Source organism: Trachymyrmex septentrionalis, unplaced genomic scaffold (assembly GCF_001594115.1).
Source record: "Trachymyrmex septentrionalis isolate Tsep2-gDNA-1 unplaced genomic scaffold, Tsep1.0 scaffold32, whole genome shotgun sequence".
In the NCBI taxonomy this organism is placed as follows: domain Eukaryota; kingdom Metazoa; phylum Arthropoda; class Insecta; order Hymenoptera; family Formicidae; genus Trachymyrmex; species Trachymyrmex septentrionalis.
Genome location: NW_017305485.1, coordinates 694,737 through 711,163, shown reverse-complemented (window position 1 = coordinate 711,163; position 16,427 = coordinate 694,737). Strand labels below are relative to the sequence as shown.

At 31.4% G+C, this 16,427-nt stretch overlaps 1 protein-coding gene and 1 pseudogene across 1 annotated transcript; one reads left to right on the top strand and one right to left on the bottom strand.

Annotated features, from left to right (window-relative positions):
- Positions 1–81: 81 nt before the first annotated feature.
- On the bottom strand, positions 82–4,871 carry LOC108750028 (exosome complex exonuclease RRP44). Its single transcript, XM_018489205.1, has 14 exons — positions 4,678–4,871; positions 4,334–4,507; positions 4,075–4,232; positions 3,694–3,881; positions 3,380–3,606; positions 2,773–3,054; positions 2,414–2,698; positions 2,067–2,304; positions 1,732–1,990; positions 1,367–1,610; positions 932–1,152; positions 691–859; positions 320–598; positions 82–240 (listed from the first exon to the last, which is right to left on the bottom strand). The coding sequence occupies exons 1-14, from the start codon at positions 4,729–4,731 to the stop codon at positions 82–84; spliced, it is 2,937 nt and encodes a 978-aa protein (XP_018344707.1). The 5' UTR covers positions 4,732–4,871.
- Positions 4,872–15,391: 10,520 nt separating this feature from the next.
- The window catches only part of LOC108749816, a 1,791-nt pseudogene continuing 755 nt past the window's right edge, over positions 15,392–16,427 (top strand).

The window sequence follows — 16,427 nt, the reverse complement described above, 5'->3', positions numbered from 1 at the left end:
AAAAATACAAAATTTTTGTAAAAATCAATGCGTATATTATATAATTCGCATTTCATTTTACATTTGAAAAATATACTTTTCTCAATTCTTTTTCTTCTTTTTCTTTCCGGCTTTCTTAGTACGAACATTAGATAACTCTTCCTTAATTTCTGACTTCCGTTTCAACGTTTTCTTAGTAGAATTTTCTTCGGTGTCATTTAATTTCGGTGTATTTAATGGAGGAATGCTAAAATTTGGAATCTGTAATTACATAAAAAATTATTAGTACGTTAAAAATGTACGAATATTCTGTTTGTTCTCGCACACACTCTCTCCTTACCTCTGGTTTTACGAGTTTAAAAAATAATTTTTCATGTTGTACATTAGAACTATCCAAACTCATTTGTATAACAACAGGATCAAATGCTCGAAATACAACATCCCCGCAAGTTTGGGATTGATCCTCTGAATTATATACGAACGTGACAGACGGTGAAGCAGAATTATTTAGATACAAAGTGCCTTCCAAACCATACTTCGGTATAAGCACTTGCAAAGCATTTTTGCGTACAAAAAGAATATATCCTTCCTCATCCTGAATCTTATTACGGAAGAATATCTATGAAACAGAAAACAATTGTTAAAAATAATATTTTATATCTAAAGATAGAAAGACTGTCAAAAAGAAACTTCATCATAAATCGAACTAACGTGTGTGTGAAGTGCAACTGATGCTCGGCCAGCATATTGTGCCATTCTATTCCGATAATTCAGATTGTGGCATAACAAATGATTCTTCTTCTTATCCAATAACTCTGGATAAGTTGCATCAGCACCTATACATACAGCTAACAGTCGATGCACAATTATATCTGCATATCTGTAAGATACATATAAAAAACCGTGAATTAATTCAATAATTATGTCTCTTAATGGTTTTCAAATTACTTGCCTTCGAATAGGAGATGTAAAATGCGTGTAAATTGGACACGCCAATCCATAATGCTTAAATTCTTCCGGCTGATGCATTCCACTGATAAAATATACCGCTTGCAACATACACCGTGTAGCTAATATTTTTAACATTGTGTTGAAATAAGGATTTGATTCCTTTTGTGTTTCTTCCAATGATCGGGCAAATTCCTTACCGGTACTTGTATTAATAATAAATCTCTTTAAAATTAATTAAAAATATATATGTATATTTTATAACTCTATTAAATAATAAATACATAACATAACTGATAACACTGGTAATATATATTAGATTTAATCTCCAAAATAAAAATCGAAAGAAATCATTACTTTCTATAGTTTTTAAATTTTTAGATATTAATTATCTAATTAAATTTGGAATTATATAAAGTTCTATACTAAAGAATAATACCTGATTTTTAGCAGCTTTAATCAATGGTTCAAAATTACTTTGTGGTGGTTCAGGGTGTCTTCTCAGCATAGCACATTCTGGAAATTCTGCTAATATTTTTTCAGCAACACTAATGTTTGCAAGCAGCATAAATTCCTCTACCATAGAATTAGTGTCTCGCAACTTTTTTGCTTCTACATCAATAGGATCGTGCGTTTCGCTATCTACTTGGAAACGTATCTCCGGTGATGCTAAAGTTAAAGCACTGCAAATAAATTATTTTACATTAAATTTGACATAAAAAAATTAGTTATTGTGAAAAATAAACCGGTATAACTTGGAATAATTTAATACAGATATTATATCTGAATCATGAACAATCATACCCATTTTCTAGACGTTTCTTTTTTAATTTCTTTGCCAACTGATTTAATCCTCTCAATGATTTCGCGATAGCATCTTGCTGAGTAGCATCGTCAATTTTCAATTGAGCTTCTTCATATGTCATTGCTTGACGCGAGCAAATTATAGATTTGCAAAATCTCGTATTAATTATACTTGCGTCAGGGTCAATTTCCCATATACAGGAAAATGCAAATCGTTCTTCCTTACCCCGCAAAGAACAGAGATTCGAGCTAAGTAATTCTGAAATAAAAAAATTTTATATTATATAATTTATGTTATGACTACCTATATTTAAAATGAAGTGCTGCTATTTCACCTGGAACCATGTCGATTCGTTTATCGACAAGGTATACAGTAGTAGCGCGTAACGCTGCTTCTTTGTCCAGTGCAGTCCCAGGCCTTATAAAGTGAGATACATCTGCGATATGCACACCAACATCGAAATTACCGTTTGGTAAACTTTTACAATGTAACGCATCATCAATGTCAGTACAGCCTGGCGGATCCACAGAGCAGATGTCTAAATATCGAAGATCTTCCCTTTGCGCAACATCCTACAAAAATTATATATTACTTATCTAATTATTCATACTCGTATTATGAATTTTATGGAATTAATAATCGAGATAACTAGTTAATAACGAATTTTTAAAATATACGTACCGCTTCCGTAATGATCCATGGCAGCTTTGGAAGAAAGCTAAGAACAGCATCAGAGAAACGGCTGTGTGGAACATCGTGCTCTAAAAGTAATACTTCATTCTCCGTCTCTTTATCCCCTATATTACCAAGTGCTCGTACAAAGTGACCAAGCGGGTATCTCGAATTTCGTGGCCATGAATCTAGTGCGACAATAATTCTCTGCTTACTCAGTATCTCGGCCTGTCTAGTCTCAATTCTTATTTTTGGAATTTTTCTCTCAGCCGGCACAAACAAGTGCCTTACGTTCTATGACAACAGATAAAAATAATACAGAACAGATAAAAAGATTATTATAATGTCATAACATAAAAGATTTTTACCGTTTTAATTGCACTTGGCTGCAGTATTCCACAATATTGTCTCCATTTTCTTCTGATAATACCGACAATTTTGCCCGTTGGTATTTTCTCTTGCATTTTTGACGAACTCTGTTTGCGGAGTGCTTTCTCTTCATCTTCTGCGTCGTCGCCAGCATCTGTACTTTTTTCATCTTCCAAAACAATTTCACTGGGTGATGACCACTTATCATCTGGCAGCATTTCAACCGCGACTATATCACCATCGACTGCTCTGTTGAGATGAGCTCGTCCTTGCACAAATATCTAAGACAATAAAAATAAAACAATAGAAATAATACTTCTAAATAATTGTTACATATACATTGTCAAATTTAATGAAAAATTAATTATAATGCTTAATATATGAGAAAGTTTTGAAAGTCTTAAGATAAAAATATAGTTTTGAAATTTTTGTTTTATATTTATGATACTCAAAATGATGCTTTTAAAAGATTTAAAAAAGAATTATGATGTGTGTGTCTTGAGCGATTTGATTATTCATTATTACTTTCTAAATAGGCATTCAATAATTTTCTTTTTAAGATCGACAATATTGATGTATTTAAATATTCACAATTATATATCTTACAGGTTTTTCTCTGCCTTCGACATTTACATTTCCCTCGAGAAAATTTTCTCTTGATGCCAAAAATGTTCCTTGCAACAATTTTCCAGACGATATGCCATTGTGCACTTCCGTGGGTGACAGATGGCAGGGAAATAATTCTGGGCCTTGAATATCCGAAGAGTAAGAACGTTTAGATAATTTATCCAGCAGAAAACTTGCATTTTCCAACGACGCGACATAATTTTCCACTATGAAAAAGATGTATACATTATTCTAAATATCACATTTATATCAAAATAATATAATTTAATAGAATAAAAACAAATATATCTTACTCGATACAACAAATAGTCCTTCTTCAACTGCACGTGTTTTATTTTCTACATCATCTGTTAACAAAACAATATTTATGTTGTTATCATCGGAATTCAAATGGGTATTGTACCATTTAGCTGCAACTCGTATTGCTCTGTCATTACGATCATTTGTCTTTTCACCCGGTTCTCTTTCAATATAAGTTTCCCTGAAAATATATAACATTTTATAAAATAGTTATTATACAATACACACATATATATAGCATAATCTATTTAAATATATTTAGATTTGTACATCCAAATTTAATATATCAAAAATATGTTGCAAACAAAATTTTAAGGGTAAAATATAATCAAATACATAATCTTCCTCCTCTGTGTAAATTATTGTACATATACCGATGATGTTCATTGATGAATAAAAAAAATTTTCTTGTTGCATTCCCTATAATATGCTTTAATTTTTTATATACAGTCGCACTTTTATGCCGAATCTCTTCTAATACTGTTTGCAAGATGATCACATTGGTAATAACATTTTCCTCCAGTATGTCTATCTATAATTAGAAATCAAATCAGACAATCTGATAGAAAATTCATATAAAATGATGCCTAATATGATGCCATATTATGATGTGTATTTGCTATAACTACTTACTTGATCCAGAATTATATTTGTATCAAGTACAAGAAAATATGGACTTGGAATTAAAGAAGACTTAGCACCATCGTCTTCCATATCCAATATCATATCCCGAGGCCTCGCTTTGCACTTCATACATGTTTTAGAGCCGCAGGAAATATCATCTCTGAGATAGTGTTCTCTGACAGTCTGATACAAATGAAAAATTATTATTTTCATTAATAAAGTTTTCGAATAAAATATGATATATGTGAGTTTATAATTCTGAGCAAATTTAATTATATTTAGAATTAAAATATACTCAAAAAATTTCTTAAAAAAAAGTTTTCAAAAGGATAAATCACAACACCTCTACATACCTTAAATATATTTCCTCCCTTTGTTTTTCTGAAAAAAACTTTTGTTGTTAACATGTCTGCACACGTTCATTTAAACGCTGTTAACACAAAGCGAACTTTTCTCTTTAATAGTTTCTTAATAATTAATTCTTCTCAAAGTTATTGAGATGAGATTCAAATTATAAAAAAGCTAATAGGTTAGGATTTAGGAAGCATGCATGTGATGATAGAAGATTATCAAGTACTTGTGACGGCTGAAAGATGTCACTCCATCGTTAAATGCGCTTGGCGTGGTTTGAATTTAAATAATTAGATGGCACTAGATGATTAATTGACTGCTGAACTGACTGATGTTCACTCCTTGTCCATTAACCTGGTTCAATAGTCCAGGGATTGTATTCTTAAAATATGGAACCGTATAAAAATACTGGTATACGAAAAATACTAGTATACGCAAAGTTGTGGAAAGTTACTCATAAATTACTTTTTAAGTTATCTTATATGTGTTTGTTAAAGAAAATAAGTATAAAAGTAATACAAAATTTGACCAAATAATAAAATATCAGTATAAAAAATGAAATACGCAAACTTATTGTATTCAAAATTTCTATAATAAAAATTATAAGTAACTTTCACAATATTACAAATAATATACGTTATATATATGATTGATTTTTTTTTTAGTATTTTCGTATGCAATATTTTTTAAAAAATAACGTGATAATTTTTCTCAGAATTTTTCATATAATTTTTCGGATTTTCTATATAATTTTTTTTAGAATTTCTATATAATTTTATAACTTTCTCATATTTTTATACGAATTGGAATACTTCTCAGAAAATCTACATCTTTTCTCAGAATTTTTCATAATTATGAAATATCGTAAAATTTTTAAGACTTTTTATAAGTATAATTTCTGATGAAATATTATAAAATCTAAAAAAAATTAAAAATATTTTATAAAAATTGTGGAATGAGAAATTTCAGAATATTTCAGAATTTACTTGTATTTTCTTGTATGTATTTACTTGTATGTAGTCTCTCAGAAAAATTCTGAGAGAAGATGTAAATTTGTTGAATATTTCTGAGTATTTCTGAAAAATATTTCAATTCGTATAAAAATTATGAGAAAAATTTTCACCAGAGAAGTTCGTCCCAAATTTATCTCTATACTTTCGAATGTAGGTCTATTTTCTGTGGTTGAACTAGTGTACACTTTTAGGCGAACGGTTTACCCCTATTTTGAGTTCTCTAACCGACCAATTAACGTTCTAGTGGCTGAAAATGATATAATTCTCGATTCCTCATATTATTCTGCCGAAAAAATCTGTATACATACTTAATTTTTTTATGTGGTCGTTGAATAGTCATAAACAATTTTTTGTTTAAAAAATCTAAACTTTGAATAAAAATTTCGAAAAAATTTTATAAGGATAATTGAATCAAAATAGACACTTTGTCTTCGAGATTTTTTTATTTAAATCAATATTTTTTAGATAAAAAATATCTAAACTTGAAAAATGACTACATTCATGATTTTTTTTCTCAGAAACTAGTCATCTAATTAGTGTGAATAAAAAACGAAAATATTCGGTCAGTCTTAAACAATAACTATAACAAGAATTTTATTTTATTTTGATCTGTACTGTTATTGATACAATAAGAACTTTATAAAACGCCGCGAACGCGCCTTTATTATAATAAAGTTTTCACTGTCAATAACTAACTGTATAGATTAAAATAAAATAATTCTTATTATAGTTTAAGACTGGTCAAATATTTTTATTTTTTCATTCTGATTGGATGATTATTTTCTGAGAAAAAAAATCGTGAAGGTAGTCATTTTTTCAAGTTTAGATATTTTTTATCTAAAAAAATATTGATTTAAATAAAAGTCTCTGAGACAAAACACGTCCATTTTGAAATGCCCAATTAAGCTTACAGAATTATTTCGGAATTTTTATTCGAAATTTAGATTTTTTTAACAAAAAATTGTTTATAACTATGATTACATAAAAAAATCCAGTGTATATAATGTTTTTCCGGAGAATAATATGAGAAATCGAATTAAATCGTTTTCAGTCATTAGAACGTTGATTGATCGGTTACTGCACTTTCTAAACGATTTTTTGGGAGTAAATGGTTTATTTATTTTAGAACTCAAAGTAAGAAAGGTAGATATAATATATTTGATATTTGTCGGAAGTGAGAAAGAGAGTTCTAGTATAGTCTAGTGCAGGAACAGCAAATAGAAATAAATAATAAATTTGTTAGACAAAAAAATCTGATCATTACAGATATAATTTTGACGGGATTCTGATTGTTTATATATATATAATTGAAAAAATTAATTCAAAAATTTCGAAAATTGCAGTAAAATTTTTATCTATTTTATATAATTTGTCATACCTAATTCTAATCTCTTTCTCCGTATGTATGTTAAACAGCAAGAAATAAACAATTTATATAAAAGTTAATAGAATAATATATAAGAATTATTTGATAAGTTAATTACTAATTAAATTAATTGGATGTATAAGGAATTATCAGACCCGTCTATTTGGTCTATTAGAAATGAGTTCCACTGAATCAGTCTCGCTTTAGACTTGAATCGAATCGACGAACGTGCTTCTGTTCGACAGCGGTCCTGTCCCGATTGACTTATTCGTGAAGGGAGCCTTATGTTCGTTTGGCCCAATCTATCGCTCGACGTGGGAGGGAAGGGACAAGGGAGAAGGCAAGGATTTTTACGAGCGGTGGACTGCGACGAAGAGCTCGCGCGTGCAAGCAACGTCCGTCGCGGCGGGGTAAAGGATAAGGCAATATTGTGCGACGGCGGGTCGCCTTTAATGTAAACATTTACGCCTCGTGGCAACGCTAAAATATGAAGCCGTCGCTCGAGACGGGAGTCACAGTCTAGCTCCAAATAATTTATGAGGTCCCCTCACCGAGACGACAATATCCTACAATATCCCATGATGGTCCAACTTACGCTGAGAAAATTGTCTTGAAAATGGACTAACCAAAAGAATTAATCTAATTATAAATCAATCAGAATTCCGGTTATCTCAATTGGAATTCTAATAGATTTAATCAGAGAATTCTGATTCGTCTATTTTCAATTAATCATTGAGAGACCTATACTCGAAGAATTCATAGAATCTTTGCTCTCGTTTCAACCATTCGATCTATCGTATAAACAAACGCATGAAATTAAGAGATTGTAAACCAAAATTTCCGACAGTCTTTTCTCTTGATTGTCTCCCAAGAAACATACCAATTAAGTTAAGAGAAAATTAAAATGACTTTATTTTGATGTTATGAAAGTTAAAATAATGATTTTTGGTTACAATTAAACTATTTATTAATATTAAGAATTAAAATAAAGTCATCTAAATTTATTTTTTTTACTTTTGTGTGTTTCTTGGGCTGGATCTCTTATTATATATGATAGCTGCAACGTTACGCGTGGTGAAAAAACATCAAAATTTGAGAAGTGGGCTTTGTCAACAAACACAAACACACACACACACACACACACACACACACACACACACACACACACACACATATGTAGTAAAAGCGCAAAATTTAGTAGTCGTGATATTTTGATGAAAAAAATATCTGATATTCTTTTTTTCTGATAGTTTTTTTTTTCATAAAGAACTAAAAATATTTTTTATAAAACTAAAAGTTTTATAAAAATATTTTATATTGTTTTTCAATTCATTATATAATAATGAGTGAAATAATGTGTAAAGTAATAAAAAGATATATTAAATTATGATGGATAAGTTCGATTTTATTACATTATACAATAGATATTTTCAATTAATATTTTCAAATTTTTGACCAGCAGTTGTATAAATAAAATTTAAAAATTATCAAACTATGAAAATCTCACCTATATGCGCAAAAATAATACATTTTAAACATATATAATCTGCTAGAAAAATATTGTCTAGTTTTCACTTGCTTGTATTTTCTAAGTCGTTTTCCTCCAAATTTTTGCATTTATGGCTTTTCCTAATTTTCCTTACTTCCAACTCGCTCTAAAGTTTTTCCAGATAGTACAGAGAGTCAAGGAGAATTTAGTCATATCATCAATTCTGAATTCATTTTCAGATGCAAAAAGAATTCTTTTTAGAACTTTTCAGAAAAAGAATTTTTGAATCTGAAAAATGAATTCAAAATTATGATATACGACTGAATTAATTTTGAATTCTCTGTGCTATCCGGATCTCCTTGTCTAGATGTTTTGTTGGTTCTATTAAAGACTTATTCTTTTCAGTTGAATTTGCACGTTCATCTTTTCTCTTTTTCTCTCCACCGTGGAGAGAAAAGAAAGAAAGCTGAATCGTGAAAGAACTTTAGCTAAAAAGAACAGACCTTATGCGAAGAGGAATAACTGCCTTAACGTTCTGTATGCGAGACGAGGAGCTTCCAGTCACGGCTATACGTCCCCGCAAGGAACGTGACTGCGTGGTAATCGCCCCTGTCTCGCCTCGCCGCGACAAACGACTATAAAATGGCAGTAAAGCCGACCTGGGGGGATGAGCCCAAATACGGGACTAAGGTAGAAAGAAAGAGAAAAATAAGGAGAGAGAGAGATCAGTTCGGGTCGAGAGGGTCAGTTTGCTTTGACATTACCCAATCAAAACAGGGACTCCTTCTCGCGTTTCTCCCGGCTGTTCTCCAACATATATATAGGATAAAGGCTCTTTGCTCCCTACGATTTATCGCCTTTTGATAACTACTCGCTCGAGAGCGCCGAGAGATCGATGCAAACACATTTGAGATTTTGTTGCTGTTGAAAAGCAACTCTTCGTGAAAGTGTAACTGGGTCTTTCGAAAGAGCACGCTAAATTACGCAGACTTCCATATAAACCGGTTTTAGATTCCTCTCGCAATACGGAAAAGTTATGAAATTGTAAAGAACTCATATTTGCACAAAAATAACACACTGGAACAAATTTTGATCAAATAAGAGAAAAATTTCTGTTTTGGATTTAAAGCAGATCTTGGTACTTGATAATGTTTATATTATCTAATTTGCAAATACATTTTTCAATTTTATAAACTCCGCGTTGATTCAGTTTATTGGACTTGAAACTCAATCGTATATAAATTGAAGCTAGAAATAACATTAACTCTTACACACAATATAAATTACATTAATCGTCAATTTAATAATGATACTAATATAAGTATTTGAGAAATAAAACACCGCAAAGAATTTATTGCGAAAAGTATCACGTACCTCAGCCAGGGTTAAATTTTGATTAACTTTTTGTTTCTCAATAAGTGTAGGTAATGGATACATGTTTCTTGTAAGGTTTTTTTCAAGAAATCCTAAGTAGCAAGTTGTCGTTATTTTGATGTCGATAATTAATCATTTTAAATTATTGGCGCCATGTGACCTATTTAAGATGTAATAATGGCGTCATCTTTTTGATTAATGATGTCATTTATTTATGACATCTTTACAATGTCATACTTAATGACGTCGAATAAATGGCCAATTGTCGACGTATTAGTAACATTATTATGTGATCAATTAATAACGTCATACATTTATTCCGTTAATAATACGAAAATAATGATGTATTTTTGATGTCACTTTATGACGTTGTGTGAGTGATAAGAAATATAAGAATTCACGTTATTTCATTTTTACGATGTTTAGACGTCAAGGAATTTATTATGGTTCTTAAAATAAGGTAGAAATTACAAAAGTAATTGAATTTACTAGAATATTTATAACTTCAACACCTAAATTTGTTCATTTTTGTAATTTTCGTTTGAGGAACTGTATAGATTTGTCATAAGAATAACTAATTAACGATGACGCCAAATGGATGACACCTTGTTACCGTCAATAACACGAAAAAAAGACGTATTTTTTACATCGATTTATGACGTTATGTACTTGTGACAAATCCACGTCATTTTTACGACGTAAGAGATTTATTGCGAATAAATTTCGCAATAAGTTCCTTACTTTTTTTCTTTTTTTCTTTCTACTCTAATTTAGAGGGGATTATTAGCATTTCAGAATGATTGTATTGAAAGTCCGAAAGTTCGGTGCGCAATTATATCTGGAATAAATTGATTTAATAAAAGAATGTATAATGTATTATTTGAAATATCTAATTTTGACCGATCATAGCTTTCTTTATCGTATTTGATGTATTCACATACGTGACTTAGTGCCGAGACATTACCAATGTCTCTTGATACGGTCGTGCTTGAAAATCTTATAATGTTTATTATATTTATATTACTTATTAAGGATTATTGAATATTTTTACCAGCTAATGCGGGGGGTATAAATCAGTTTTTGTACCTTTTTTCTTTTATCAAATTTATAAGTTAATGAAGGCACCTGAGAGCGACTAGATGTTGGTAGGAGCGGCAAAATGCTTAGTCGCCGTCACTGGCTATAATTGAGGATTAAAAATACAATTGTTTTTTTATATTTTATTATGTTTTTCTCGGAAAGGTGATACAATTGCTTCGAAAGCAGGACGTCTGATCACACATTATGTATTACAGAGAGGTCAAATTAGAAAATATCTATAATGGATATATCGATTTAAAAAGTCAATCGTTCTCGGCGGACCAACTTGTCGACAATAGCGCAATAGCGACCGCAGCCGCGGCGGGAGGGGGAGAGAGTGGTATGAACAATCGAACACGACCGGTCGGTCGATGTTACTAAACATGGTCATTGTGCCGGGTTAACAATACCCCGCTATATCAGCAACATTGGCGTCCGTAAGTCCCAGCATTTGGTCAACAAATCGCGCACCCGGTCATGAGGCAGCTGAAAAATATCCGCGGCCGCGGCTTGATCACCGTTGTTCCCATTTGTTTCCCTTCTGTCGCCAAACTCGCGTGATCCACGATTTCCCGTGGATCTCCCTCTCGCTCTCCTGATAAATCCTCCGTCCCGAGTTAAATCATGTAATTAAGATGAAACGCATGAAATTCAGCTTAACCATTTCCTACGTTCTGTTTTTTAACCCCTTCAGACTCGCTTATTAAAACCATGTTAAAAAAATGTTTTGTTTAAATTTAATTCATGCGCACTTTAATAAATATAAATTCATATTAAACAATTAATTTTTTTTAGATTTTAATTATTTTTCCCACCTATAATGTACATTAAATCTTAGATAATGTCGATAGAATTAATTTTAACGAATAATATCTTCTAATTTGATGTACGCAGGGTTACAAGTAACATTATTCTTTGTACATGTTGAATTTTAATATTTCAAGCCTGTTTACTTGAATTGAGTTATATTGGCTGCTTTTCTTTCAGGAGATATATATTCTATCTTTGTTACTCATTAAACGACGTTTGTAAGTATTGATTGCGTCGTCTTCTAAAAGGATTACATCAATGTGAACATTTGTGTTGCTGATCGTGGCATAGAGAGTTATATGCTGCTCTTTGTGCCATCCCCCTCCCCCCTCAGATTCAAATCTACTCTAAATACATAATACATATCAAATGATTTAATCAGTTCTTGAAGGGAATGACATCAAGTATTCTTGCTATAAGAACTTTTTTAAATAGCTGAAAAAATTTCGCTGGAATTATTCCACGTTTTGGAACATTTAAGCGAAATTGCTAAAAATTTGTTAAATTTTCATTAAAAGTGAATTTTTTAACTAACATACTGAAAAATCGTTGAAACTGAACTGAAATTACTCTAAAATTTCTTTCAAATTTTGTTGAAATTTCTCTGAAATTTTTGCTGAAATATTTCTAAAATGTTGAAATTTTGCCGAAAAATGTTCCAAAACGTGATAATTTCAGAATTATGAAATTATGTTTTTAAAGAAAAATTAAAAAATATATAAAGCTAATGTTATTATTGTATATTGCTTTTGTTAACATTAAAAATATTGCAAAAGTACATTTTTTAGATTGATTCTAAAGAAGTAACGGAAAAATAACGAAAAATTTCTTTTTCAAGTAACGGTAACTGTAACGAGTTTTAAAAATCGGTAGTTAGTAATTTTTTTTACTAACAGTAACTTGTTATTTTTTCCTTAATAACTATAATTTGTTACTTTTAAAAAGTAACTTTCTATTCCCTGCTTACGAAGATAATAGAGAAATCTATAATATACGTAACCTATAGGGTCGTCAAAAGTTACAACAAAATCAACGCTTAGTCAACGCTACGACTTTTAATTGACGACCAAGGTTCTGTCAACCAGTACTGGACCATCACTGATAAATAACTGACTAAAATGATAGACCAGTACCATCTACCAGTACTGGACCCAAGTTATCATCCAATACTGCCCCAGACAGTATAAATATATGCTTGTCATAATGATAACTTTATGAGAACTTTTTCAGGAGAACATTTAATTGATAATGATGTCCAAATGATATTTCATAATAATCATTTATCAGAGGTATCTACTAGAGAATTTCGATCTATTATGAGAACACACTTTTATCTACTAGGAGAACTTTTTAAGTTATCTCATTTCAGATTTTTTGAAATACTTATCTTTACGATATGTTATGCTTAATGATATTAATTTGTTCTCTTATAAAAGATATTATGTTGTATAGTTTTTGAGCCATGCAAATGCGAATGCGCCGCTATTATTTAATACAGTTCAAAAACTAGACATAATTATGATACCTTTTATGAGAAATTCATTTATTGTCATTTTAGAAAATATCATAAAGATAATACTTTCAAGAAGCGGACTTATAACTTTACCTATAAAATTCAAGACGCACAAAATACTAAAGGATAACGAAAAGATATCTAAAAGATGACGAAAATATGATTGTTTTTAGGTTGTCTTTTCAACAAGACGAAAAGATGATATATAAGACGCCCTTCATAAAGATAATATAAATATTTTTTCTATTATTTCCAGATTTATTATTGTGGTCTTTAATATTCTTATAAATACGTTTTACACAAGCCATCTTATTACTATTCTGCATTGCGGTCTTTTGCAGCTTAGGATTAATGTTAATTATTTCTTTGATAACAGTTTCCCAAAATTGTCCTTGTTTCAGAGTCCGATCTAAAATGGTCCATGATTAAAATACACAAGTTTTGAAATCACATAGATTGAAATCTAATAGACTGAAAAATTAATAATGATGTACTATATTTTTGACAAGTCAACAATTAAAAGTTTATCGATAAATTAATATTGAAGATAAACTATACTTTATTTCTAAAAAACCTGTTAGTGTAAATGTAATGTGAAATTTCAAAACTTGTTAAGAATATTTAAATAAGCATGGTGTAAAAATTCAGTGTCATTTTGTATTTGAACCATTCTCTTGTACCTTGATATTAAGCATTTCCGATGATCTAATTCTCCAAATCTTTTCCCCAAATATCTTTCACAATTATCACGCATTCTACCTCGCGCCATTCTATCTCGCGGAACTATAACGTTCCTAAGAATAAATTTTTGAAAGCTTTAAAGTAAGTTCCAGAGTCTGCGTATTTCACTTTTGACAAAATCTTTGACAAAAAAAGACGTTTGGGATTCCTATGGGTTCTTTGTTGTCTCCCATCATTGCTGATTTACTAATGAAAGATCTTCAGAGAGAAAAATGCTTCAGAGAGAAGCATTGGAGAAGTTTGGTTTATTAATGCAAATTGTAAATTGCAGTTTAATGTTTTTCACAAGCCAACCTTTTTAGGCCGCTATCTTAACTTTTTATCTCTCCACTCTCTGTTTCAAAAGAAGAGTGTTTTGATGAGCATTGTGGAGAGAGATTTTTATTATCTCACCCCAAATATCATGAGAACTTGAATTTTATTATCAAAACGTTTTTAGACAATGACTATCCCATCAAGTTTATTTTTAATACTATTAATTGGCGACTTAGATCCCTAGTCAAACAAAAACTTTTATCGGCCAGTTTATCGTGGCGACAGGTGCCTTTTCCTTCGTCGATTATCTCGGACTCACGTCGTCTTGTCGGCTCCAAAAATGCGAGCCACCTGCACGTTACTCTTGGCAATTGCGTTGTGTCCACGACGCGGACGGAGGGGTATCTCGAGAAGTTTAATTCCTGGGAAAAGAATTGAGTTTATTCTGAGCAAGGAATTCTGAAGGAATCTGGTAAGGAATTCGGAAAGTTGGTTTTAAGCTATGGAAAGTTCTGAAACGATCAAGAAAATGATAAAGGGATCCAGACGTCGCAAGGTTTTACGTTCTCAGTAAGAAATTTACTCCATTTGATAATAAGAATAAAACCCTTGTTATTTAATTTACTAGTAAATATATATTAAGTATATATAGAGTAAAGCATGAACAGAACATTGATTGCGGAGGTGGATGTGTTAAAGTATAATATATTTGACTGTTCTCTCGATCAGAAAGATATGCATGGTGGAAACCCCCTTATCAGATTATGTATTATTTGGACCGGATGTGTGTGTGTGTGTGTGTGTGTGTGTGTGTGTGTGTGTGTGTGTGTGTGTGTGTGTGTGTGTGTGTGTGTGTCAAAAGATTCATATTATCTTTAGCTATTTAAATGAAAGAATCTTCTAATCAACAAAGATATTCGTCGCAAAGATGACATTTACACGCATTTGAACACTGATAGTCAAATCTAACATTTACCAGATACTTATTGATAACGAAGAAAGCGAATTAGAAGCAGAAACTTCCTCCTTCCGAAAAAGATTAAGGATTCATCTCAAACCAAACCCGCTAACTGGGATGACAAATCCAGCATCGACGATCCCAATGATAAGAAGCCTGAAGATTGGGACAAGTTCGAGGCACATTCCTGATGAATGGAAACCAAAACAAATTGAGAATCTCAACTACGAGAGACTGTGGATCCATCCCGAGATTAATAACCCTGAAAAACACGCCCGACCCTGAATTGTACAAACGTGATGAGATCTGCGGTTTTGATCTGTGGCAAGTTAAATCTGATACCATTTTCGATAACGTTTTGATCACCGACGATCCGAAAGTCGTGTGCAAATTTGGAGAAGATGTCTGGAAATCTACTTTGGAAGGTGAGAAAAGAATGAAAGAAATACAGAATGAGGAGGAAAAGAAACGGCGAGATTTAGAAGCCGAGGAAAACGAAGATAATAAGAATGATGAGGACGATGAAGACGCAGATGAGGAAGAGCACACTCACTCAGATAACAACGCGCATGACGAATTGTAAATAAATGTGTTGCGTGTCTGAGTACAGACTGTATTCCAGGAGCTACGTGGTCGCGACACGCACTAAATTCTCCCCCACAGGCATAAAATTATAATCTAATACACAATAGCAAGAGAGCAGGATGATACCTTTTTGTATTGTCACACAGAACATCATATTGAATTCTATTTTAAGCTTTTAAATAAAAAATCTTGCGCGATTTTGTCAGTGTTTTTGGTCTTTGGTATCACTGCGCCTAAAACATTCTTAGCTTCCTAAAAATTTGTATTCGAGTGAATCTATTATCTTGAAAGATTACACCCTTAGCTCAAGTGACCTACATTTCTACAAAGTGTGTGCTGCAATATGGAAAAAACAGGTATTAGAAAATAGAAGATACGAAAAGAGAAATGTAGAAACAAACAAAAGAGTCGTTTAGCCCGTGACGGCGCAGCTCCACAAGAAACTCTTATGCCCATTCCATTTCCACCAATGTAGATTAACTTTAATCTCAATTCAACTAATCTTTAGAACTAGAAAAAGACGAAGAGTAAGTTAAACCGAGATAATCTATATTCGTGGAAATGGGCA